We start from the raw sequence: 27431 nt of genomic DNA, 5'->3' as shown, positions 1-27431 counted from the left end.
GGGGTGGGGGGGCGAGAGCGAGAGGAAGAGGAAGAGAGAGAGAAAGCATTTGCATTTTTCACACTAGAGGGAAGCGTTTCTGAGAAGCACATCGCAAGTTTGAGGTGTGGCTGGATGTCAGATGGGTCAATTAAAAAGTTTGGGTGTTTTTATGCCTGAAGTTATTCGCCGTGGCGACCGTGTTTCGCATCCGAGTTAATAATTCGGCTGCTATGTTAATGCACCATTCATTAGTGTCCATCTAACCAATCGGGGGCCAAAAAAAAAGACGATTAAACGGGCACATCAGCCTAGTACATGCTGCTGATCCTCGGCCGGGTGAACAATAGCACACCTGCGCTAAACCCTAGCCCACTACAAACAAACAAGAGAGTCCTACTGGAACCGATGCATCTTATGGGGTAGTCCAGGACTCCCGCTTCATCCTCTCCGGCCGACACACACAGCAGACTGGGCCGAGAAGTCTCAGAGTCGCTCAGAACCAGGAAACTCTGGCCAGAGATGAAAAGAAAGACTTTGTATTATTGTTATTATTTCAGCGTAGGAAGGGGTGGAAAAAACCTGCTTGTTAATAGCATTGGCAAGCCACAGGTAGGTTCGCTGGGTAGGTGGACGGGTAGGAAGGGAGATCAATTGTGAGAAAAACTGCTCCCAAGGGGGGCTGCAGAGAGACCACAGTTCCTTTACTGGAAAGAGTGAGTAAACTACACAAATTTCATGCCGAAGCAGAACAGGAGTGGGCCGCCGTCACACTGCCGCTGTGTGAACTTGAAACTGCTATTCAACACGACGACATGCGTATACACAAAGAGGAAGTGGGTTTCGGGCTCAGCTCGGTATGTACATAAATATACATGTGAGAAGCTCACTTTAAACACACAGCCAGCCGTGGATGAAGGTTGACGGTGATGCAATATGAAACGATACACATTCAAAGTCAACAAATTAAAGTGTAAATTGACTTAATTAACAAAGCACAAAACCGATCCATAACAGACGTCAATCAGGTTCGACCATACAGTATATGTAAGCAGTTAAACAGTAAGACAGTAGTGTGGTGGCCCCTGGAACTCCTACAGTACGGACCAAGCGGCCCGCTGCCGGCTAGATAACAGTATTTCAGGTATATAGTTGGTACACCCAACTATATATACTCATAGAAAAACACAATGGGTATGCTCCCCAAAAGGACCACCTCTGACCTTGTCTCCTGCTCTCCCATAGTTACTCACAGTCTTTCTTTGCACTCGTCTGTATCCACATGTATGGCAGTCTGGTCCACACACACACACACACACACACACACACACACACACACACACACACACACACACACACACACACACACACACACACACACACACACACACACCACTTCTGCATTAAATGTTTATCTACAACTATAAAAAGGAGGAACTATCATCAAGGCAAAACCGTTCCAATTCCCAGAACCTGGTGTGAACTGCATGTGATTGACAGTAAATTCCATCACACTAAATAAACCTCCTGATGTTGATGATGTCAACATTACACTAAATTCGAGTAGACATTAAATAGTTTTGTTCACGAGAATCCATTATGTGAAGTGGAATGCCTGAATCCAGTGACAGAGAGAAACACTGGAAAAAAAGGACTCACTCCGGCGGGCCTGCCCAGCAGGATGGCATGGGCCGACCCCCGGTCCCAGGGCACCGGGGGGCACCAGAGTCCCCGGCATGCCCTCAGCTGGCCCAGGGCCGGGGGAACGGGAGGGCTATTGGCGCCGTCACTGCTGCTCCTCCACAGAATGGCCGTTGTCCCGTTGATCTGACTTCTCCCCGCCCTGGAGAAACCAGACTTAGAAGTGACTCGTGCAGACGACCCGCTCCACTTCCTGAGCTGCGGAGGCCTCACGCAAAGTTGGTGTGACACAAATGTTTGTTTCTTAGCACCGAGGACAAATTATAGACGAACCTGTGAAAAAAGGCGGAAGCCTAAACAATATAAACAGCTATCGAAACAAGGTAGAAAAAATAAAAACGTACTTACATATTGTCGGCAGACAGCGGTGGCACGCGATGAATCCTCCCCTCCCTTGCTTTATAGTTGCACACTACGCCTCATGTTGTAATCCCTCGCACACCCCAAGTGCCACCGTGGTGCTGCGTTGCATAACCGGGCCAAAAAGTAGGAAGGTCACCTCAGAAACGTCTCCAGAAGAGCATCGCTGTGCGAGTTCATTGTCGGCCGACGATTCGCCCCGTCTTCCTTCTATTGTCTACGGCGGCATCGCACTTACTTTCATTTATGCTTTTTTGACAAGTGCTTTTTGTGTGCACCCCACCCCCATCAAGGCTTCATGTGGTTGATCTGCCTCAGAGAACCTTCAAGGGAAGAGATGACAGAGGTATTTGGTGACTTTTTCTTTTTGAGGTTTTGTTTTGGCTCTCCAGAGTGCCGTCTAGCTTCTACACAGGTGAGACACGATAAGAGGCTTTAAAATGGAGAACTGGTCGTGAGGGTTTCCATAACTGTAAGATCATGTCGATTGTCATCCTGAAAACAATGATAAAATTAAAAAACTTAAATGTGGAAAAATGGGTGTACAGGGTTGGCCTCTTTATTTCATGAACTCGCAGGTATGCTGGTACAAATGTCCCCGACAGAGAAGCGCGGACGCCAGTATTGGTCAACACCGTTTCCATTGTAACAAGACCAACAGTTTTTTTGTTTGTTACTTCCTGTTACAAACCATCATCTCTGACTGCAAAAAAAAAAACAACCACATTTCCTGCAAACGTTATCTACACCAACACAGCCGAACCCTGACCAAGCGAATAACCAAGCACAGCATTTCATCTTTTCACTGTTAAATGTTAAATTTAAGGTAAGAACATATTGCAAACATCAGCCCGAGACACAAATAGTCAATGGGAGCAACTCCTCAATATAAACCCTTCTCACCATTCTACATATTTCAACATCCACATTCATGCTTTATGCATTCAATTTGAATAATTACAAGAGGAGCTTTTATGTTAAGAGGATGTTGTGTTCTGATTTCAGGTTTTTTTGTTTTTTGTTTTTTAATTCTTTTTTTAACAAAGTCTTATCTAGCATGTGTTGCTCATTAAAAAAGTTACATTTAATGAAAGAAATATAAACTAGAGAAAGCCTTCTAATCAAATAATCCACATTTTCCACAAGAATTGAGGGCAGAAAGGAAACATAATAAAAAAAACTAAAAAAAACAACATCTGACAATATGTTGTTCGTTAAAATTTTACTGCAGATTTAAAATATGTACATTATCAAATGTTATTATAGGATTATATTTACACCTGGCGCAGCACTGCATCAGTTCACTAATCATACTGATAATTTGCTGTTTGCCTTTAAACTCAATGACAGGGTTTCTACATCATACAGAAATTGCAAAACTGTTCAAAACAATTTAATAGAGCAATTTCTTTTTAATTATCAAACAAAAAAAAATCACTATCTGTTATAATATATTATAGTGCAATAAAATACGCTCACTATTATTGCACGGCAATGACGCCGTCAGACACACAAAGCATCAGACAGATGCATCAAACAAACTCTCTCTCTCTTTTTCTCTCTCACGTGCAAAGTAAAGTGTTCAATTTAGATTCTAACCTTTTTAGTTGTAGTCTATATAATCATTGGGTTCTTTTGTCGGCCAGAATGTCTGTCAGGCATTCTATTTTCCAGACTTTATTCTAAACTACTTGTCTAAAAGTCAATAATTGGCATCTCTAAGCTGCGGAGGTCTTCTGCTAAATAACCCGCATGGGTTCCCCGAGAGCAAAAGTTTACAAACTAAAATGCATCTCACAGCCCTATTTGGCGTGAAAACCACACAAAGCTGGCAACCATATTCATTGACCTAGTAAGCTCATTGGTCAGCTAAGGTAGTTCACAGAGTTCACAAGCATTTCTTTTTATGAAACCGCAAATCAAACAAACACATTTGGGCACGTTCAACTTGAAACTTTTAGCAGGGCTACAGTTTTTCCACTCACCCTCAGATGGTTATGGAGTTGGTTATTTATGTTTTCATGCACAGAATGACCCACCACCCGGGAACAGACAAGTATGAAGATATGCGTGTTGTATAAACAGTTTTCGGTGAGTGGAGCAATATTAGTAAAGTGCAAATTAACAAGAACCACAGTGTGAATTACAGAGATATTGGAAGTCGTCCTGGTTTGTTCCCGGGGATTAAACGTCTGGGATCTCACTGTAGAAACATCTTGCCAGCGCGCGCCAGGTTCCCTCACTTCCTTTTCTTTTTTTGAGAAGACTCCATTGGAGAAGGGAACCGTCCCATCGCTCACTCTTCCTTTTTGGTTTCTGGAGCCACTGAGGCCGGACCGGGCTTCGTGGCGGCGCCCTTGCCGCTGGTGCCGGCCTTCTCTTTCTGGTCCTGACTGTCGATCCTGGCGTGTTCCTGCTTCACCATCTCTTCCAGCTCCGCCTGGAGGAGATGAAGGAGAGGAGAGGAGAGGAGAGAGAGATATTTCTGATATTAGACTTAGATATAGGACTTTTTCAAAGTAGTGCTCATCATATTCCGACAAAGCACAAGCTTCAGGCCCGTTTTAGCAGGAATTAAACATTTAGATTGCCCACCTTCCATCCAAGCAGCTCGGCTAGAGCCAAACAGCCGTCGTCGCACGTACTGATGTGGGCTACATCCCTGGAGAGAGAAAGAACACACTGATCACGACCACCGCCATAACTGTCTTTGAAAAGGGTAAAGACACTCCGGTGCCTCTCACCTATAGGCCTTGTCCGAGTCAAAGTCCATCCCTCCTCCAAACCCTAACATCCCAAACAGCGGGTCGGCCTACAAATACAGGGAACATAGGTCTGCATGTCTTCCACACAGGAGCACCGAGAGGATAAACCCTAGAGTTTGTGGATGGAAAGGGGGAATTTACCTCTCCGGCCTTCTCCATGTTAATGAGCAGCCTGGGACAGCTTTTGGAAACCCTGGACCACACACACACACACACACACACACACACACACACACACACACACACACACACACACACACACACACACACACACACACACACACACACACACACACACACACACAATAAGAGCATAAACTATAGATGGTAGAAAATGTGATATTCGATGAATACAGCAAAAACTGAGACATTTTGGATGAAACCAGTGCGTTCAGTGGGGGGTGAATAGGGCTAAAAAAAAAAATGTGGATATGGAACAACTATCCAGGGATTTCTGCTGAGGTAGTACCTGCCGACTAGACCGGCAAAGGGCTGAACCTGCAGTGACGTCCCCATGACGATGAGGAGGTCGCACCGAGGAAAGTCCTGACAGTTTCAAGAAACGAAAAGTGAGAGAAACAGAGACGAGGGGACGGGGGACAGAGGAGTGGCGTCATTTGAATGTTAAAGTACTTCATTTCGGCACAAATATTGTAATTAGAATTTTTACCACCACTTACCATCTTCATCGAAGTGAAGAAACGCACCGGGAGGTTCTCTCCGAAGAAGACGATGTCTGAATGGAGGGGATGGAGAACAATACATATGACGTTGATCAGGTTCCCATTTCTTTTCTATGCTACAACAAAAAATAAAAAGGTTTGTATTTTTTTGTTGTTTTTTCTGTTGTGTTATATCTGTTGTTTATCATTTAGTGTATATTGCCTTGTAAAATGTTTATTAAAGATTTTTTCTTTTTTATTCCAAATTTTCCACATATTGGCCTTTTCTTTTTTCATATTTGTATTGTGTTGTTTTATTATTATTTTGCCTATTGTGTTGACGATGTGAGCTGCTGGGACACTGCAATTTCCTTTTGGGGATGAATAAAGTATCTGTCCATCTATCTAAATGACTGAAAATGTCAGTTGACAGAAACACAAAAAAAGAGGCGACAAAAGGAGACGGACCTGGCTTGACCAGACTGCTGCATTTGTCACATCTGGGGATGTCTTCTGAGAAGATCTTCTCTGTGGAATTTCCAGTTAGAGTGTAAGAAAACATAAAACCTTCCTCAACAGTATCACTAACATTTTTCATTTGACATTCACAAGCAATCAAAAGAAAAGGCCGTGGGAACCTGGTAGACCCCACAACCCGCACCTTTCATCCAGTCCAGGTTGTACTCTTTGCGGCAGCAGAAGCTGATACAGTGGGAGGTGTAGAAGGTGCCATGGGCCTCGATCAGGTCCCCCCCCTGGAGCCCAGCCACGCGTTCCAGGGTGTCAATATTCTGAACGCACAGGACGAACCGATCGACTTCAGGGTTCATTCAGAAATTACAAAATGAAATTAAAGAACTTTCAAGTACTTTTTTAAGCACTATTTTTTCATTTTCAAGGACTTTTCAAGCACTTTGGAACAAAAAGTGCTATTTTCGAGGTATTCCAGCACTGACATTTCTGAGGACAAAATTCAAGCATTTCAAGGACCCGGTAAGATCACTGTGACTTGAAAGAGCAAATTACCTGAGAGTAGCAGCGCCACAGGAGCCCCTTGTCCTTCAGCAGCTTCATGAAGTAGTGGCAAACTGTTGGCTTTAAAAAAACACACCAAACGCTAATAAAACAACAAGTTGATTTCTTTGCGAGCAAGATTCCATTTGTTCATATTTACATAAGTATAGGAGTCAGTGTAAGAAGGGGAATTTTAACAAAAGTTTAATGCAAATTTTTAAATCATTTTTCTCATCCTGCCAAACACATTTTCTAATAGAAAACGAGACTTACTTCAGCTTTGTGTTCGCGGAAACAGTGGAACTACTGAAATTCATGACCATAGCCTACATAAACCCCGGAAGTGCCCCTCTTCGTCGTCTGAAACCAATTCAGCAAGACTGATGAGGTCCAGTGGAGTATAAGATCCTAAGGGGCAACGCCTCCTTCACAAAACTGTAGTTACAAAGCTACAGTAACTCTCATTCCATTTCAGGAGGCTTCGCCCCTTAGCCCCTCTTGATGTGCCGGGGCAGAGCCCCCCGATACTATACTCCCCGCTGGACCTGGACACGCTGCATGCACACACTGCAACCTTGGCTATCTATCGTGCCCCACTGAAGGGCCATTGGGAAGCAACTAACTCCTTGCACACTGTATACACAGAGCAAGTAAGACAGGTATGAAGTGCGCGCTACAGAGCGCATGCAAAACCAGGTCCAAGTCCCACTGAGGGGCAACCGCTTGCGTCACAAGACGCATGTGTCGCAGCCTTATTAGAAAATGCTTCATGAGCGGGTGCTAAACACCGGCCCGTTAGCGAAACCCTCATGACAAGGCAAAATCCCCGCCGCGTAAACCCTGACGGTGGACGCCGGCCACTGCTTGTTCCTGAGAGACTGCAGGAATTCCTATATAGGAATGATACTGCAGTACAGGGGGTCAACTTGCTTGTCTACGCACCACAACTGAAACACGTTACACTTGGCGGCGTAGTCAAGAAGTGGACTGTGGTGGGAAGTGGACTGTGGTGGAGATCACAGTCTTTGACAGTCGACGCTTTTCAAGCCTGCGCTGTTCAGGCACCGGGTCAACAGAGGGCATCCCAGCCCCCGGCCTGCGACAGCAGTGCATGGGAATCTGCCACAGGCCCGCCACCACTAATGGTTGGAGCTCCGTGAACCAAAGTGCTGCGGGATGAGCGGGCGCTACCAGTATCACCAACAGCTCCTTCAAATGCACTCGTTTCATCAGTCTGGGAGGCAGCCCTGACGGTGGGAATGCATAAAGAAGACCCCTCAGCCACAGGTGGTACACAAACGCATCCACCACTGAGGGGGGGTCATCTCTTGCGTGGAGGGAGAACTACAGGGGTCACTGAGCAGTGTCTCTCAATGTAAACAAGTCCAACCGCACTGTCCCAAATAATCTCCAAAGCTGGAGCACAACATTCGGGTGGAGGCACCACTCTGCCTCGCGGGGGCCTCCTTGTGACATGAGGTCTGCCCCCATGTTCAGATGGCCTGGGATCTGGCTTGACGACAGAGAGAGGAACCATAGTAGCGCCAATCTCCACAGCCTCTCAGCTGTATAATGGGCCGCTGGTGATCTCACACGCTCCTGGCGGTTGACATAAGCCACCGTAGCCAGGGTGTCTGACCTGATCTGCAGATCCTGGCCCCGTATCAGGGGTTCGAAGTGCCTCAGGACCAGTAACAGTCTCGAGTTCCAGGAGGTTGATGTGGGTCACCTCTCACCGCCTGACGGCGGCAGGTCCCGCCCCATCCTGTCAGGGAGGCATCCATAAAAACCGGTGCGTAAAAAGAGACTCGACACAGACGCACACCCTGCGTGAGGGTCAGGCTAGGTATCTGCCAAGAGATCGTGACACAACCAGCATACATATTCATAAGCAACATAGTCGTGGCGCACCAGGTTCAACTGCAGCCCTCCAAACCATCGCTGAATACTGTGCATTTATAGGAGGCCTAACGGCACCACTGCGTGGGCTGCTGCCGGCGGCCCAAGCAGCTTCAAGATGGTCAGTGCCATCACTAAGCGTAGCCAAACGGTACTCTGGTGTAGTTGTAGGCCACCCACTGAAAGGTGAAATGGAGGACCCTCCTGTGCTTTATCGCTATCGGGATGTGGAAGTAGGCGTCCTTCAGGTTGATGCTTGCACAACAATTGTCCTCGCGGTTCACCCGCAGCAACACCTTCATGGTGAGCATGTGAAACAGCCGAGTCGCTATGTGGCGATTCAGTGTGCTTAGATTCAGGATTGGACGCGCACCCCTGTTTGAACGCCATGGACGGGTTTGGCACTGATGGCTTGCCACGGGCGCGAGATGGCAGTTACGACTGAGATGTTAGTCTAATAGTGCGCAGCGTCACGGGTGGGCAGCCCTGCCTTATCTTGGGTAAGCTGTGCTATGCCCAGGACACAGTCCCCGAAGTGACCTGCACTGTGTCAACTGCATTCGCTGGCAAGTGGACGAAACCGGAGCTTCCCCTCTCGCACTGTCATTTGTACATCCTTTTGAGGGCCCCCAGGGGCGGTGTAGACCACGGTCACGCTGTGCTGGCCCGCGGGTCGGCAGGTGTGGCAGCGGGAGGGCCTCGATATTTTGATAACGTGAAAATATTGTATATGGTAGCAAATATCGCAATATTTTATATTGATGAATATCAGCCCAAGCCTAGACGTCGCCACCGCTGGTGCTTGGGTCAACAACACATATCTTGTCGGTCAGCAGGGCAGTAACTTGTGCTTCGTGAACGGCAGCAGTGGTTTCCTGGATGCCCAGGATCCCACTGAGAACCGGACGAAGTAGTGCGCCAGCGACCCGCCTGGGATCCCGGCATGGGAAGCCCATCCTCTGCGCCTAAAATCCCACAATGTTCCTGGTAAAGGCCTTGCAGGAGGACACCAAGGTGCGGGCCTCACAGGGGGACGCACAGGACCCGCGGTCGAGGATGGGCATAGCAGGGACCATCGGTTCCGCTGTCCGCTCCCGATGCCCATACTCACGCACCATCAGGCCCACATTGGCGGCCAATGGTGCCATTGGCGGCCAATCTACAGGCGTTCTAAAGGTGGAGGCCAAAGACGTCTGCCCAGAGGGACCGGACCAGGGTTCGGGACGAGACGGAAAGGCAGGCTCCATGAGGCTGGCGGCAGCATGCTCCACTCCCAGACAGATGAAGCATCTGCTGTGGGCATCGCACACGATCGTCAGCCCTGTGCATAGTGGTGACTCTAGTTGGTAGAGAAGCCATTTTTAAAGAGTAAAATCACTGACGACGATGATCTTGATTATGTACTTCAACTTGTAGAAAGATGAACGCTTGTATATCAGTCACAGCCGAATTGGAAAAGAGGGACGAAGCAGGGTTTATATAAGCTATAATGCTCCATCCTGATTGGCTTGAAGCGAGTGCACGTGATGAATTTCTGTAGTAACACCGATAGGGGCGTAGCCCCTAAGGGGCTTTTAGATAAGATACGAAATGTATGGTTAAATATAGCTAAGTTAAGTACAGTGTTCACTATTCATAATGATTTATAATACAGGGTGGTATAATGACCAAAGTATAGTACAATATAGCAGTATACAGTATGATATAACATAGTATGGCAATATGATGATATGGTAATAATATTGTATAGTAGTATAGTATAATGTAGCATAGTATAATATAATATAATCCAGAGTTATAGTCTAAACAGTATTGTATGTAAATGTCCGTTTATATACATCTCAAAGTTAAGATACTTATAAGCAGTGTGTTAGGCTCAAAATAAAATGACTTTGAGCAACGGGTGGTCATGTACTGATGTCATGCAGAGTAGGTAAAGTCCGCGGCAGGAAGTAGCGAGGCTGCATTTACCTTAAACTGTCCGGGGTACAGCTCCTTAGCCAGGGCGAAGAATGGCTCGGGGTGTTTCTGGGATGTAATGTGAAGGACACAGAGAAGCAATTCAATGTGGTGACAAATATTGATTATTATTATTATTTCAATGAGGTGTATATTAATTTGAATATATTCTTAGTTTCATTGTCTATTATTTATATTAGTATACAGTATATCTATTTTACACACACACACACACACACACACACACACACGTCATTATTTATCCATTATTTATGTCAAAAGAGCCACGCTGTAACATTTACTACACCTTGAAGTATTCAATCTGGAAAATGGCCTCTGGGTAGGGCAGGTTGTATTTCTGCAGGTTGGCATAGAGGCCGGTGCCTGGGGAGCGGAAGTCAGGAATCCCGGCCGCTTTACGGGGAGGGTGGAAAATTGCATGTTTTGATTTGACTTACAGTACTCAAATTAGAAAGGTAAACAATTGCCCTAAATTATAGCAAAGCAGATATACTCACATGTTGATATGCCCGCTCCCACCATGCAGACAATGTTTTTACCTGTTTGGAGTCAGAACACCACTAAGCCTTTCAAATGAAAATCAATATTCAGGAATAAATAATTCACAACACGCTCATAAAGGTGCAGCGGTTAGAATTTACAGAATGGACTTGGCAGAAATGGAATATAATATTCAGTATAATAAAAAGTATGTTTTAATTTGTGTATAATCCCATGAAAATAAGAGTCATTGTGTTTTTGTTCCCTTAGAATGAGCCGTTTATATCTACATAGTGAGCGGGTACGCTTCGCAAGGGCCGCCATGTTGCACCGCCATTTTTCTTCTCCAGTAGCCACTAGAGAGGGCCTTTCACGTTTTTCACAAGTTTCACGTCTCTTGCACCTCCATGAGGAGGGGTATTCAGTTGGTTGCGATCTACAACCACATTGCCAGATGCCACTAAATTCTACACACTGCACCTTTAAGACTATATATACTCTGTGTATATATATATATATAAAAGATCTATAGATATTGTATATAACGTAAATGGAGGTGGAGAGAGGCGCACATTTTCCACTCTGAATGTAACGTGCCACCCCTTCCAGAGTCAGATCCTCCAAAACCTTTTCAGATGAGCCAAGGCCCAGCGTGCTGGAGAACAGGTTACGCAGAAAGTCCACTAAAAAAATAAAAAATAGGATTATGTTAGATAAGGAAGTTTAATATTGTAGGAGCAATCAAATATAAAAACATTACGTATATAGTAAATGACTGTGTGAAAACAGTGACAGTTACTCTCCACTTCTCCAGAGGCCTCTTCTTCTCCGCTGCTGTCTCCGGATTGATTCTGCAAAGGAATCAATGGCAAGCGTTAAACAGCATTTTTTTTTTTTATGTGACGGACAGAAAAAAAATCGAAAACCACCCCGGTCATACTGACCACACCTCTACCAGAGGCATCACAATAGACTGTCTAGATAAACACAGCACATTTTAAGCATAAGCACACCGTTTTTTTCTTGCCCAGGTGGGAGTTTACACTGGGGTATGGTGTTGATTTCTATCTAGAATGTGAAGCTTGCTCAGCCCTGTAAGTCTTGTACTGTGATTCAGGACCATAGAAATAAAACTTGACGTGTCCATTGAACCACTGTGACGTACTGTGAACCGCGTGTAGTGTATGACAGGTAAACAACATGGCTGCGACGTTAGACCCACGGCACCAATCGCTTCACTCTCAAACAACTCCCAGCCACACCTTCCCAAATTCCATACCACTGACTACAGTCGGGTGTGCAGAGCTGGAGTTGCTGGAAGGGGTAAGCGTTTACCCCTTATTACCTGTTGTTCTGGGGTACAGTCCTCCTCTTCGTCTCTCATAGGAGGTTCTACAAACGCAAAATACAATTACTTTTATTATTTACATCCAAGCACATCGCCCCAGATCTGGCCTGATGTGCTGCAGCGCTGGGCGGCTTACGGCCGTCAGATGGCCGCAGTATTTACCGTCACATTTCCTCAATAAAATGGAAATAAGCCTACCTGATGCTTTAGACATTTATCCGTCCTTCAAGGCCCTGCGACCACAATTGTCCTTGCGACAATTAATCCAAAAATAAATGGCCCTGAATATTAGCCAGACGGAACAACTTCACGAACATCAGCTGGCCCGACCGGGTCTGTTGTGGTCCGTCACTAAATAGATTCCGTGTTTTTCCGGGAAACAATTCCCGGATGAACACCGGATTCTCGGCTCCACCGGCGGCGTGGTGAAGCGTCACAGAGGCGATTTAAAAATGTTAAAAGTTTTATGTCTGGGAAAAACACCACTGCTTTTATAAGTTAAAAAAAATATAAAACAATCTTTGTGATTTCCAATTATTACTTGTTTAAAAAGGACATAACATGTTGATCTTGTTTAGACTGTCACAATATGTCCTGTGATCTCTGCATACACTTTAAGGGACATGTTTGTACTGTATTGCATTACTTCTGTGTTTGTTCTTTGTATTTAAAACGGGTCCTGATCAATAAGCAAATCCGATTGCGACTCTAGGTCTCTGGTACAGTGTAAAACACATTTAAATTGATTGCACTCTATGTAGTATCTAGTGTTTCATGGGCTGTTGGAACAATGGCGTGGCACAGTGTAGTTCCAGTTCTATAGTGTGCCATTTTTGTTTTTAACCGAGAATTTACAGAAAAAAAAAAATAAATAAGTGAAAGCATGATGCATGTTATAATCCAATCAATGACGGAAAACGCACAGCTATGGAATTGTTAGCATCAGCCGCCCCGTCGGCTTAGCTTTCATTACAACTAACAACGCATTATACAAAATATGTATCAAATATGACCGTGTACAAAGTTTAGCCACATACAGAGTCTGGCTGGTTGTCATCTTGTCCCAATCCAGCTGTACAGGCACTTGTACAGGACAAAGGTATCTGTTCTCAGAGGATTTTATGGGCTTAACCTCACCCTAAGAAGCTTCCACAGACCATAAGCTTCTCCTTTGGACTGCTACACGTCGCTATCGTTTCATATACAAATAAAACTTCACAACAGTTACATGGTAAATGTGATATCATCTTTATTGAATGCATTTACAAATATACATATTTACATGTTAGCATTAAATGAAAAACAATGCAACCCTCCTGGAGAAAGTCAGTTTGCTTGATTAACAGCCATGATACTCTATTGCTGGTCTTGTAGGACAGTTTCACTCCAGTGTAGTTGACTCTGGCAAGTCCCAGTCTCTTACCTGGTGTGAGGGTCTCATTTCCGGGAGCCCGATCCTCGACTCTATCCGACCTTCCAACCCTCACCTATTCTCTGGGCTATATTCCCTCTCTATATCTACCTCTGCCCTTGCCTCTGCTTCTTGTCCTCCTCATCCATTTCTGTCTGTTGACTTAAGCTGAGGTCGTAGCTAGTAGCTGTGATTTGGCAATGTGGGAGCATCTCCTCCAGCAGGATGATGACCAGACCGGGACTGCTAATCCTGGGCAGGGACGACACATCCAGACGCCGGAGTCCTCTGATACACAAACACACACACACACATTAAAAAAAACACCAATACCTTAACTCAACAACTGTGTGATTAATGATGATTTTTCTGCCATGCTGTTTAAGTGTTTTAAGTGAATTTACTTGAGGTTCCTCAGTGCCGCAAGCCCTCCTATGGTGATGCGCGGGCAGTGGGAGATGTCCAGCTCCTCCAGCGTGTCCTGGAACACGTGCAGCCTGGCCAGGGACCAATCATCCACGACAGGGCATCCCCGAAATGACAGAGTGCGCAAAGGATTCCCCACTGACGATGGACAGGGTATAAAAACTTTGGTTAGTATAATCAGAGATCTGTCTCACTGGCACATGGACAGAGATTAAAAGAGAAAAATCTGCTTTAAGCAGAATTTCGGTACCCAGGTTCTGTAGTCCAAAGTAGGTGATGTCCGTGTGGCTCATGTCCACCTCCTCCAGGGTCCTGTCTTTGTGGTTCACAAAGTCCCAGTTAAACCGGCCTCGCTGGTCTGTGCGAAACCACTCTGTTTGTCCAGTATACCTTATAATGGGAAATATGCAAGAATGGTTTGAAGCATATTTCTATGTATTTTTATATTTGGTCTACCTGAAACTGACTAAGTTCAGTTCATCCTAAAGTGAAAATAAAACTGAAAATACCTTACAAACTAAGGTACAAACCTAAAGGCTCCCTTCATATTCAAGACAAAATACGCCGATGCTATGTTGTCTCCGTAGTGCGTCTGAGTGTACCTGTAGTAACTGCAAGGAAAAATTGAGGGGAAAAAAATGTTAAAGGATACAGTAGGTTGGCTCCTTTCCAACCCAAGTCTGTTGGTTTGGGATAATTTATAACTGTTCATAGCAACAACCTTGCTGAAGCCTTTACTACTGAGAAACATACCACTCTGCTGCAGCTTCTCACTGTGCTTAAATATAGTACAACGGGGCAAAATGTCTAAGCCTTACATTTTTTTAAATATACTACTTAAACGATAAGCATATAGTCATGCACGTCTTAGTCGGGCATAAATGTTTTCCCTGTTGGACCGCAATTAAGCACAGTGAGAAGCTGCTGCAGTTCCATAATAAAGAATTCAGTGTGGTTGTGTTATGTGAGACAGTGATAAATTATGGTAACCAACATTTTAATAAGACCTGTGTTGAAAAATGGCAGACCTATCCTTTAACATACTTTTTATTAATTGAACTTAAAACTTTGCATTGATCTGAACTGCATATCAGATCTGGAGTTTCAAGACACCAGAGTCTGACGCAGCGGTTGATTCTTACGCATTCTTTTTAAGTAGTGACATGTTCTTAGACTCCGACTTCCAGCTCAGGAGCATCTCGATGTCATAGAAGTGCTGTGTGAGCGACAGAAGCAGCCTTTTGTACAGAGGGGGAGGATACGCCGGACTGGAGCTCAACAGTCGCCTCGCACCTGAGTGGAGAGCCGCCAACTTGCAGCATCTTTGAAAGGACTATGCAGCGGAGGATGACAAGAAAGAGGGAGTTTGGTGATACAAAGAAGGAGGAAAACACAACAACAATCCATCAGTTTCCAAACAAATACAACCGTAGAGTATTGTACATTTCTAATACAGTCACATTACTTCAGTTAAAATAATCTGGATTTATATTGGTATTTGTAAATGACTTACACCACTTATACCATTTCATTGTAAATTGCAATCACGACATGCACGAGTACTGGATCTTCTGCAGAAAAAGGAACAGTAGCACTATATGTCATATTATAGGCTCTGCTACACCCGAGTTCAATGAGTACTTTTAATACTTTGAGTACATTTAAGAGCAAGTTATTATATACTTTTACCTAAGTAGAAGTGGTAATGTGCTAGTTTCACTTCTACTAGAGTCATTTGTAATTTTACTTTTGCCACCACAGGCTGAAAATAACAATAGGGGTGGGTGTGATCATTGAGGCGTTGATGAGATTCGTGTTTTAAGCATCAGCCGTGTTTAACCATCCCACAAACCCACATACATGTCATTGGCTTCAGCTGTGTTTACCCTTCCATGGCTTGTTAAAAGGGGGCATTGACTAATTACTGTTAATTATTTGTGGTTTATTTGGGTTAGCTAAACGACACAGCGCCGAACCGTAGGTCTATACGTTTTTTTTTTTTTACAATAAGAGAAGTGTCAGTACCACTCTCATCAACACGCCAACATTTGTGGGCGTTTAAATCATTACATAACTGTCAAAACTAACAGCGTTGTTCGGTAAAAGACAGTAACCTCACCTTTAAGGGAGCCGCCATGTTGTTTCAAACTGAACAGGAAGCTGCGAGGGTCAAACAGAACGCTTTCGATTCGTTATTTTGATTGTTGTTCCACCATTCTACCACAAGGTGTCCCCCGTGTAACCCCGCGTATAGTATTACCGATGGCTTGGTTATTACCACGGACCCGCCTCACTGCATCAAATAATAATAATAAAAAATATATATACTGTATATGTTTTATTATATACCCACAGCCAATTCTAGCAACCATACCACAACTCAGCACTTTTATAATTTGTTTAAATTTTTTTTTTTAAATGTTTAGACTATTAAAGGGGACCTATTATGCTCCTTTTCGTCAAGTTAATATGGGTGTCTGAGGTCCCCAAAACATATTTTAAAAAATTTTTGTTGCTGAAAATACCACTGAGAGTATGCATTCTAGCCCTTCTAATGCTTCAAAACCATCCTGTTCCAGGACACTCTGTTTAAGTGGGTGGTGCCTCCCTCCTGAGGCCCCGAGTTCTGTGAGTCAATAGTGTTTGAGCACAAGCTCCGGGTTCCGTGAGCCAATGAGGTTCGAGCTTTACTTTCGGGTTCCGTTGTATTAAGTCTGTAACCTTTCACTGATTTCACCTCATCAGTCCACCAAAATCTGTTTCCGAACAAATTTGAGCCTTCATTTTCAATCGTCTGCAGTTTCTTCATGGGCAGTTGGTATTAATTGCTCTTTCTTTTAAAGTATTTGTGCTCTTCTGTAAGCCAACGGAGCAGTTCCCGGCAGCGCTTTTTATTTTCCAGCCTTGGGTGGAGTTACTCAAACGGGGGGCGGTTCTAATTCTACTGTGGCACCAAGTGAGGTAGGAAGGGGCCGCAAAATCTGAACGTCTTGCTTCGCCACATGTTTTATGAAAAAGGCAGCTCACAAAACGCACTGAGTTGGGTTATTTCACAGTTTGTGTGGTAGTAGGCCCATCGGAGACCCAAATGTATGTGCACATGCATTTCAAAAGTGAGTTTTTCATAATAGGTTTATTTTATTTATTTATTTTTTTGTTCATTTTAAGACAATTCCCTTGTGCATCAAAATGTACTTGGCCGACTAAACTGATTCTGATTCTGATATGCTATACCTAAGCATGTACACTACTTGTTGAGGATGCCGATTTAGTTGAGCATAGCACCTTGCACCTTGTAGTAAGATTGTCATTTATCCATTTAGGCCAGTTTGGAGTTCTGCTTTTTAGCCAGCTGACTTCCTACAAAATATCAGATTATTTGAACCGGCTCCCTTCTGTGATGTGTTTGGGAAGCAGCACGCAGGCCGTGTGGTTTATAGCAAACGTTAAGTCGTTTGTACTTCGAGGTCACCCACCTCCGCGAGCGAGCGCAAGACGCAAGCCTAGCCCAGAAACACAGCGCCCAGATGTTCCGGCAGATGTTCAGACGAAAACTAAACACGCCAATCCCCTCCCAGTCACGCCATGTTTCCTTCGACACTACCTCACTAAGATGTCCTTACACTCTCTCCTTATCTTTCTTTCATATGTATATAAGCGTCGCCCGCAACTATAATGCGTCTGATAGCAACAGACAGCTCGGCTGCCGGTGCAGACAATCAACAAATCAGATCCGTGCATACGTGTGCGTGTGAGAGGGAGAGGAAGGATTAATGGTGCATAGAGAGAAAGGCAGGGCAGACCAGGATATATAGAGTGCATTAAACAGAGTGTGTCTGCCACATGGTGGAATGAGTATTCAACAGGCCTTGCTAAATATTGTCACAAACTGCACATAAAGGTTTTGAGGAAATTACTCAAAACTTATGAACTGTGGATATGAATATGATGCCAACAGGCTACTCAAAAACAATGTGGATTACTTATCATCTCAATCAAAGGAGAGGGTAATCGCCTCACACCCTTGTGTATAATATAAATGTAATAATTAAATCAGTTTAAAACAGTGGAATTCAAACTGTGGGGCACGGGTAAAAATTTAAATTTCCTGAAATATTTTTGTATAAAGTTTATAAATTTAATATGATAATACTTTATTTTATAGTTGATACTTTATATGGTTCATCATTTATTTTATAGTGAGTGTGTGTGTGTGTGTGTGTGTGTGTGTGTGTGTGTGTGTGTGTGTGTGTGTGTGTGTGTGTCACCCAATCCAGTGTTTGTTGGCTGTCCAATATTGGGGGAAGGTCCAGTGGGAATATTGTTTGATGAAGATGGACGCGGGGAGAGAAACGTTTTTTTAATTTCATTAGTTATTTGAAAATAATCCAGTTTGTTCATATTTTTATTAATTTTAATTATTTGTTTTCATTATTATAATTTTTTTCCCCACTAGTTTTAGTCACTACTTTCTGCCCCCACCTTCTGCTTGTGTGAATGGGCAATACTAATAATAATGAATGTGACTACTTGACCTGGTTTACTATAAACTATGTTAGTTTGCATATGACACATTTTTTTTGTTCTTTTTTTGGGGGGGCGAGGGTCAAGTCCTTGATATCTGAGGGAGAGGGTTTCGGCAAAAAACGATGGAATACGATTAGGTAGAAAGATACCACGTATTTACATGGCTTAATGGAAGTAATTAGGATCAATAACTTGTAGTCTAGATAAACAACGTATTATTTGACAAGGCAGAAATTATAGCATTTCATAGAGAACTGATTGATTTATATTACTTTGGATTTTTTTTTTTTTCATTATGAGCTTGACATGATCGAATCGTTTCCTACCAAACAGATGTCTTAAACCATTTTCCGGCATACTTTGCCAAACCAAGGCCCCCGAGGAGAAGCAGGTGCCTTAGAAGTTTTCTATTTTTAATCTTACATCTGATTGTTTAATCATATCCCTGTGTGGTTTCTGTGTGATTTGTCCCCAGTTCCATTTAAATTGAAATTGTGGTCTGATTACACATGCACGATTTTTTTGCAACGATCATTCAAAATGTATCGGCGCTCCTCCGTGCTGCAGCTTACCAACATGTCGGGATCAGAAATGTTCACATCTCATATGACCACTGTATTTTTTCAGATCTTTTTTCCAATTATCATTTTATTTCTATATATGAATGTGTGGTTGGATGGAGGCGTAAGCAACATGAGGAAACCCGTGGGATCTCACTCAGCCTCTCACAGACCGAGAGAGACGTTATGCATGCGTGCTGGTGTAGAACAGTCGAAGTGAAGTGTCAGCTCATCCATACATTGAGATTGATCTCCTACTAATCCGTTTCAGTCGGACACAGCGCACATCTCATAGACAGAAATCAAATCACCCCTAAATCATCCGGTACATGCCAGCAGTCCATCTCGATGTATCTAATCTGATATCAAGTGTAATGAATATTATTGAGGTCAGTTCAAAAGGCATTGCCTTCTGAAATAAATCCCACGGTGTGATTGGTGGATTTACCTCAGTATCTTTTCCTATATCAATGTCATGTCTTCATGATTGTGTATATTCATCAATTTTATGGGACCCTTTTTATTGGACTTCTGGAAAGCAAAGTCTGCATGCACTAGCATCTATATCCATCAATATATTGAAATAACACTGTTATAATGCCTTAGACTGTAATAACTTAGTACATAGTAATGATTTATCATTTCTACTCTATATAGCTAAACCTATAATCTATCATGTGAATGGAATGTATATTCTGTATATTTGATTATACCTGTATTATGCTATTTGTGTATATTTGGCAATTCTTTTCATTTTGTTGTTTTTGTTTTGTTTTATTCTATTTTAATTTAATTTAATTAAAAATTTCAGACTGTTCTTTTTCTTTAAGTGCAAAATTTCAGTAGAGAAACGCACCAATCCTCACCATAACAAATTCCCTGTATATGAAATTGTACTTGTCAGAATAAATACATTCCGATGCTGATTCCGGTTTGAATACAAAGTTATCTACCCAAAACACATACTTAGCTACGATCTCAGCCAACACCTTTAGAAGTATTATTAGTCCTAGTTTAAGGTGGCTGATTGGCGACCATAATGACACATAAAAGTGTATTGTCACAGCAAAACGGAAGGGAGCGTCAAATATAATCCCCACGGCAGTAGACAACGTCAGCATCAAGCCGGTTATGATAGGATGCCCAAATATGGCTTTGCCGAAATGCTGCCCGGTGCTTTTTTTCTCACCACGTCGTCTCTTCTGAGCAGCAGGAGACTTTTATGGCCTCGTTAGCAGGTGAAGTAATAGGCTTCCCCATAGCCACCGCTTCCCGCTAAAGGCACCAACGGGAGGCTGTTCGTCTCTCTCTCTTCCATCCGTCTCTGGAGAAACGGGCGCCGTGCGTGCACTCTCGCAGCTCCGCGGTCCGGGCGTCGCTTAGGATCGGTCAGGGATGTTTTGCTTGAAAGCCTCTCCCGTGAGGCCGGTTCTGCCCACAAACCCCCGCGGGGCTGTCACTTTAAAACACTAATGTTGCAGAGCGCCCGGCGTGAGGGCGCGGCACCGAGGTCCAATACACAAGGAAACGATGGAGGTGAATGAGCGATAGAAGCGCTGCCGTGGACGTATTCCCCGGAGAGGCTCATTTATGTTACGCAAAATGGAGGCGAATACTTCCTTCCTTCCCTTCTACCTCCCTTCTTACCTTCCCTCCTCCTGTCTTTCCTTCTATCCTTCCCTCCTTCCTCCTTTTCTGCCTTCCTTTCTGACTTCCTCCCTTCCTTCCTTTTTTACTTACCACTACTTCCTTTCTCCCTTCCAGAAATGCATTAATATGTATCCTCCTTCCTTCCCTTCTACTTCCCTTCTTACCTTGCCTCCTTTCTTCATTTTTTCCTTCCCTCCATTGCTCCTTCCTTCCTTCCTTCCTTCCTTCTTTCCTTTCTTCCTTCCTTCCCTTCTACTTCCCTTCTTTCCTTGCCTCCTTCCTTAATTTTTTCATTCCCTCCCTACACCCCCTTCCTTCCTTCATTCCATTCTTACTTACCACTTCTTCCTTTCTCACTTACTAAAATCCATTAATATGTATTCTCCATCCTTCCTTCCTTCCTTCCTTCCTTCCGTACATCCACCTGTTCTTCCCCCCTTCTTCCTTCCTTCCTTCTTCACTTTCTACCTCCCTTTATTCCTAATTCCCTTACTTCCTAATTTCCGATATTGATGCCCTTTCTGTCTTCCCTTACTTCTTTATTTCCTTTGTACCTTGATTGTACACAGGGCTCTTCTGTAGTTAAGTCTGCATGCTGAAGCTGTGACATTCAGCTTTGTATCGCTGTACTGTCACTGAATAAGCCATTGTATTTTGTATGTGTGTGTGTGTGTGTGTGTGTCTGTGTGTGTGTGTGTGTATGTGAGTGAGAGAGAGTGTGTATGAAGCATCACCTGGTTATCTCTCTTTCGCATCTGTACTCATTTCCTTTGACAGAGCTAATTACCATGGTGATGAACAGCGATGCTGAGCCAGCCTATCGTTATTCACATTACACAATTTTTGCCATTTTCTTGTACAGCGCTGTCACTCGCAGTAGTGCAGGTTAAAAATAGCCCCGGCAGGCTCTCCAAAACACCTATTTGGAAATAGCTGCATAGCCTGAGAAAAGGCGGATTTTGGATTTTCCCATTCACCACAATTTTCACTTTGTGCTATTTAACCTGTGAAGCCCAACGGACCCGTACCGCGTCCACAGCACAGCCTGTGTTTGACGAGGTCTCTCAAGCTCAGTTTTTAAGCTGAGTTTAAGCTTCCGATAGCTATCTGACGAATCTGTAACTGTGAACCGTGTCATGTGCGCTCGCTGAGAAGCGGGCGTAGCTCCAAAGTGCTTTTTTTTTTTTTTTTTGATAAACCCTATTCAGGAAACAGTGCTTGTCATCCAATCTTCATAATCGCACAAATCTCTAATTTTCAAAAGTTATTGACACTGCATTACAGCCTTACATTTTCTAAAGTGTTTTTCAAGGTCATGAGGTCTTCAGCTGGCCTTTTGGGGGGATTTTTGAGCGTCTATTCCAATTCCTGAGCGATCAAATATGGCTAGAAAATGTACCAAAGCTGTTTAATTATTGGTATCTACCCACAACGTGGTGCAGCAACTAATCACAAATAATTTTTCACAGGAATGGCCGTCATTAGGCATGAGCATAATGTTCAAAGCCCCTTCACACTGAAAATATCAATAATTTTATCAGCCGCAATTTTAAAATATAATGTTTAATACCTTTTAATCGATAGAAATGATTAACATACAGTGTCAAGCTGCATCTCAAATGATCCTTAGGGTCTAAGCTTTCTGATGGTTTAAGGCACACCAACACCCTCCTCCCCCCACCCCAAGGAAGGGGCTCCGAGCTTAACAGGTTAAGAGTGCACGATGCCTGCAAGCGTGTTCCCGTCCTAGAGGCACACACACACACACACACACACACACACACACACACACACACACACACAGAGTGGATACAGCAACAACAACAACAGAAAATGTGAATGCTTCGCAGTGCGGAGCCTGTTGATCTCACGTGTACGTTGGAGAGCAGCTCAAGCACAAACCAGGATAAGGTCAGGGACGGAGCTCCGCGGGGAGCCTTCCCGCTGAAGATAAGTCACTGCGGGTGCCTCCCACTCGTCTGATCTGCTCCTTTGGCAGGGCTGGTCCGCTTGCACACATCGGGGCACGCATTTTTCCATGCACAACACAACAACGCACAGACCCAATTCGCCATTGAACTGTGTGTTGAATAGACAGAATTTTCAGAAATGTATAGGTAGCTGTGAAGTAAGCAGACCCTTCCCTACAGAAGTTGGAACCTCTGATTCAGGTCTCAGCCATGTTTAGCATCCCCACTTCACAGGGAAAACTCGCACCGGGTTTTGACCGGTACAATTCCATCCAACAATGGACTTGATGTACCACAACCCATTTTGTGGCGTGACCGAACATTATGAAATGTTTTTCCAGCGCCACAGTGAAATGACCAATTTGCTTGTGTGACAGCTGGACGCGGGATCACGTGGCCGCCGGTGTCATTTGACCTTGTCCGATTTGTGTCTGATTGACATTTTGTGTTTATCACCGCTATGTAGTGCTGTACACTAATTGCTAGGGTTTCGGACAGATTTATGTCTAGCTTTCTCTCTTACGCTCCACCCCCCTCTTTTTATCCCTCCATCTCTCCTCTTTCTCTCTCTCTCTCTGCTCTCTCTCTCTCTGCCTCCTATCGCTGTCTGTAGAATTATGACTCTGCAAACTAGTATTCCCAGTGGGTGCGAGAAAGTTTCCATAGTGTTGGCTACCTAGCGGCAGATGAATAATGCAGCTGAAATAAATGGCTTTTAAGGGTATGGCTGTCACAAAAGCCTTGATACTCTGTGAGGTTGTGGGCAAATGACACTGTCAAAACTTCTGCTTGTTAGTGTCACCTGCTGTATGGCCTTTCGAGTGGCTGTTTGCACATATCTAATATCCGTACGCTCTGTGACCGGTGGCTGGTGGCGAAGGAGCCCCGCCAGCCAGATGTTGGTGATACAACATATTGCAAGTGACTGTCATGAATTTAGGTCCAAATTAACAGGTGACTGTCACTGTGTGCGGAGGTCATACCCATTTTCCCTCAGCCCTGTGATCCCTCATTCCTATGATGCCTCAAAGCATTTTCAGATTTTGGGTCCAATGTTCCCTCAGCTCAGCATTATTGTGTTCTAGCAGAACACAATAATGGAATGTGATACGCCGCACTCCCTTCAGGCCAGTCGACGTGAAAAGTGAATCAGCCGTTCCTCCTTCCACAGCCACGCCCCCATTTTGGCCAATCACCTCAAAATGTTAAGAAAGGTTAATCAGTTCCTCGTTGGCCCACGACCAGCCATCCCACCAAATTTGGTGCAAATCCGTGCTGAACCTTATGAGGTATCATGCTAACAGACACATGGAGGTAACCAGCCAAGCTCTGGTTAATGCTGGTCCGCTGGTTATACGACTGCCCCCCACCGCATACCACCCAAATGTGCACATTATAACGACAGGTAGTCACCTAGTTGCATTGTCTCATGTAGGCTGGTATTATACTCCTTCAATCCCTCAACATAGGGTTAAGAGAACACAGGACCACGATTTGCGTTGAGGGAGCATAGAGATGATCTTCATGCACAACACAGGGGCATGAAGTTCTTGCAAAAAAACAAACTGTACGGTTTGAGGGTCGTCTGTGGTTAGAAACTGTAACACCGGTCAACACCCGCCAGGTTTGCCTTCTTCCTTCTCCCCTCCACTGATCTCTCCCTCCGCCACTTCTTTATCTCCGCTCTCATATCTGAAACTATCTTTTCATCCCTAAAGGCTCTGTTTTGGGGTGAGGGCAAGTGAGCTCTTGGAGCGTGCGCTGCCAGAGAGCACGGCCATGTCAAGTTGTGTGTTGCCATGTAGACGCCGTGGCGATATTCTCCTGAAAGACAGGGAGTGCTGTGCATGAACCACCAGAGGAAACCGAGCGAACGGCTGTAAACGTGACAAAGTCCTGAGGGAAGGCTCTGAATAATTTGAAAAGAACAGCAAAATTAAAATAGAAAGTGTTGAATGTATGTATATTTATTGTAGTCAGTGCAGGTCTTTTTTTTTTTTTTTAATCTCTACAGTCGACGAAGACAGACGAATTGAAATAGTCCAAACCTTTGGACAGAGATGGCTTCATCTCCTTCCATGAATTCAACGCCATCTGGTTGTTTTTTGTGGTCACACGTGGATGGATCGTACAGAGTGCACCCCCCCTACCTCTTCGCACAACCGTCCACCTGGAATTGGCAGCGCACACAATTCACGTTTTTATTTCCTTTCATCCCTGAATTCCATTTCCGTGTTTTTCTTTTGTTCCCCAGATCGCTGTGACAGGGGCTCTCAGCCTTTAAATCAGGCTCACGTCTTGTAATTTCTTTCCCGATCCTATTCTTTTTTTGTCTTCGTCAGCACGTACGCCTGTAGTCTTCCTCCTGGTGTGAGACACACACATGCGAGCGGGCTGGCTCGCACAGCACACACTCATACATATGCATGAGAGTGCAGGAAGAAAAATGATCATGAAAGAGGGCAGAAGAAAAAAGAATCGTCAATTAACTCCGGGAACGAGCTGGGATCATGAATAATAATTGAATCGGTAGCCCTGTACTTTTATTCTGGGCGTCATCAATCAAGGACCTGCCACCTCAGCCCCATTAAGCTGATAATGGACCCTCTATGCTGTACGTCGACCAAGGAGCAACTACTTCTGTTAAACCTGTGATTACTTATCCCCCCGGTTTCCCCCCCGCTTACCCCCTAAAAGCCGCATCACGGTACACACCGACCGTTCTCTCTCCATTTAACAGCTGTTTTGGTCGCTCGTTGACCAGTTCATTGAGTCTATTACGGGTAAGACTATGAGCGGTTATCGGTTATGTAAGCTTCCAGACTGCGCCCGCACCCCCCCCCCCCCCCCACCCTCCGCCCCTGAAGCCCACCGTTTCCTCCCTTCGGGCCCCTCTGCCACCGAGGCCGAAGCTCAACCAATTCCCACGCTGATCCACACACATGATATACCCTTAATAGTCAATGGATCACTATCCCACCAGAGCAAATCAGTTTTTTCCTCAAAGCACGATCTAGACCCATGGCGTTCATTCGTTCCAGGAAATAACTTTGATATCAATACAAGAATCTGTTTGTGTGTCTGTGTGTGTGTGTGTGTGTGTGTGTGTGTGTGTGTGTGTGTATTTGTTTTACTATACTTGTGAGGACCGGTCTCCAAATTTACTTTTTTTTGGTTTAAGATTGTACTCGAAACATGGGTCCTCACGTACCAGATATATTTACTCGGATCTCACTTAGATACCGGTACAAGAACGTGTGTGCGTGTGTGTGTGTGTGTATGTGCGTGTGTATGTGTGCATGTGTGTGTGTGTGTGTGTCTGTGTGTGTGTGTGTGTGTACGTGCCTCCGCTCTCTGAAGGAGGCATCCTGCGTGCCTCTCTCATTCGTGAGGTCTCTACACGACTCCCGTGGGAAGAGAAAGCAAACACATTAAACCATCACATCCAGTTAAGCGCGGTTAGACCACGCGGCTTTGGCCTCACAGCGTTTAAGTAAAATGCTACAACATGATAGGGGCCGTTTACATTATTTTATATATGTATTTTTAAAGGCACCAGCGAGGGAGGCAGGCGGCCAAGCCTGCGTGCCCGTGTTGCGCACGTGAGTGCAAGTGCGCGCGTGGCGTTTAGACAGATTAGTCTCTCTTCGCTCTCAGACCTGATCCGCGGTAGTGGAAGTCAATCCTCATCTCTGGCGTGCGCTCGCTGTCTTCCCCCCCAACCGCCCGCCCACCCCCACCCACAAAAAATATTATCAAATCATCATGCCCTCCCCCCCCCCTCACTGTCTCACCGTCCCCTCTAGCTTTCAGCTCCCTCTGCTTTTTTGTTGTTGTTGTGCTTTATTCACCCTTCTTTGACCTGCGGCCATCTGTCTCACCCGTCTGTCCGTCTGTCCATCCATTCATCTTTCTGCCTTTTCTATTTCCTCCCCTTCTGTGTTTTCCTTTAACCCTTTAATGAAGCTATTTCACACATCTCAAACACTGGACGACACTCCTTGAGGAGTACGTGGCGGCGACATTTAGGATTTAGCAGTTTGAAGAAACTTGCTCGGCGCGGCAGTCGAGTGGTCGTCTGGCAGCCTGAGGGTTGGTGGTTCGATCCCGCGGCTCCCCCTGGGGTTATTTGCCGAGGTGTCCTTGAGCAAGACGCCTAACCTCGAGTGCGAGCCGGCAAATGTGAGGCGTGGAACATGTAAAGCGCTTTGAGTGGACCGAGTGGCTTTAGCGGCTGGCTTGGCGCCGGCTCCGTGGCGACTTTCAGTAAGAGTGGTGATCACCACCCTGTGATCTGTTCATCATCTCGAGAGCCATCGGAGCCCGTAATCCATCACAGCCGGGCACGGAGGATGAAGGCTAATTAGCGCGGCTCGTGCTTGATACGCCCTCGCTGATCATCCCCATGAGGCCTTGACAGCGTGGAAGCGTGTGCAGTGCAGCCGCTGCACTTCCCCTCGAGTCTCTCTCTTCCCCCCTCCCGACCTCACTTTCTTCTTTTTTGTTTTCTGTCCCTCCTCCCTTCCTTCCTTCCATCCTTCCTTCTTACTTTCCGCTACTTCCCTTCTCCCTTCAGAAAAGCCGTGAGTATGCACCCTCTCCCTCCTTCCTCCATTCTATATACTTCCCTTCCTGCCTTGTGTCCTTCCTTCCTTCTCCCTGCCTACCTCCCTTTCTACCCCCCTTTCTTCCTTCGTTC

At 44.8% G+C, this 27431-nt stretch overlaps 2 protein-coding genes across 2 annotated transcripts; both read right to left on the bottom strand.

Annotated features, from left to right (window-relative positions):
• Window positions 1-2583: 2583 nt before the first annotated feature.
• On the bottom strand, window positions 2584-12520 carry sirt2 (sirtuin 2 (silent mating type information regulation 2, homolog) 2). The gene is made up of 16 exons (XM_080006339.1): window positions 12387-12520; window positions 12186-12232; window positions 11640-11691; window positions 11413-11523; window positions 10858-10899; window positions 10647-10753; window positions 10352-10408; window positions 6494-6562; window positions 6129-6258; window positions 5936-5995; window positions 5486-5541; window positions 5275-5351; window positions 4947-4998; window positions 4785-4852; window positions 4636-4702; window positions 2584-4480 (listed from the first exon to the last, which is right to left on the bottom strand). Exons 1-16 carry the CDS (start codon window positions 12400-12402, stop codon window positions 4337-4339), a joined length of 1155 nt encoding a protein of 384 aa, XP_079862465.1. The 5' UTR covers window positions 12403-12520; the 3' UTR covers window positions 2584-4336.
• An 898-nt stretch (window positions 12521-13418) lies between these two features.
• dmac2 (distal membrane arm assembly component 2) lies at window positions 13419-16162 on the bottom strand (the record flags this gene model as incomplete). The annotated part of the gene is made up of 6 exons (XM_080006741.1): window positions 13419-13887; window positions 14004-14163; window positions 14276-14415; window positions 14556-14636; window positions 15168-15358; window positions 16145-16162. 6 exons carry the CDS (start codon window positions 16160-16162, stop codon window positions 13707-13709), a joined length of 771 nt encoding a protein of 256 aa, XP_079862867.1. The 3' UTR covers window positions 13419-13706.
• Window positions 16163-27431: the final 11269 nt, after the last annotated feature.

This window comes from Zeus faber (assembly GCF_960531495.2).
Source record: "Zeus faber genome assembly, chromosome: 9".
NCBI classification, from domain to species: Eukaryota; Metazoa; Chordata; class Actinopteri; order Zeiformes; family Zeidae; genus Zeus; species Zeus faber.
This window is presented reverse-complemented; position numbering and strand designations above follow the sequence as displayed.

Coding starts and splice junctions, on each gene's coding strand:
- sirt2 (XM_080006339.1), bottom strand. Junction 10,754..10,857: donor GGGAGCGGGCATATCAACAT/GTGAGTATATCT, acceptor CTCCCCGTAAAG/CGGCCGGGATTCCTGACTTC. Junction 6,563..10,351: donor TGTACCCCGGACAGTTTAAG/GTAAATGCAGCC, acceptor GTTTTTTTAAAG/CCAACAGTTTGCCACTACTT.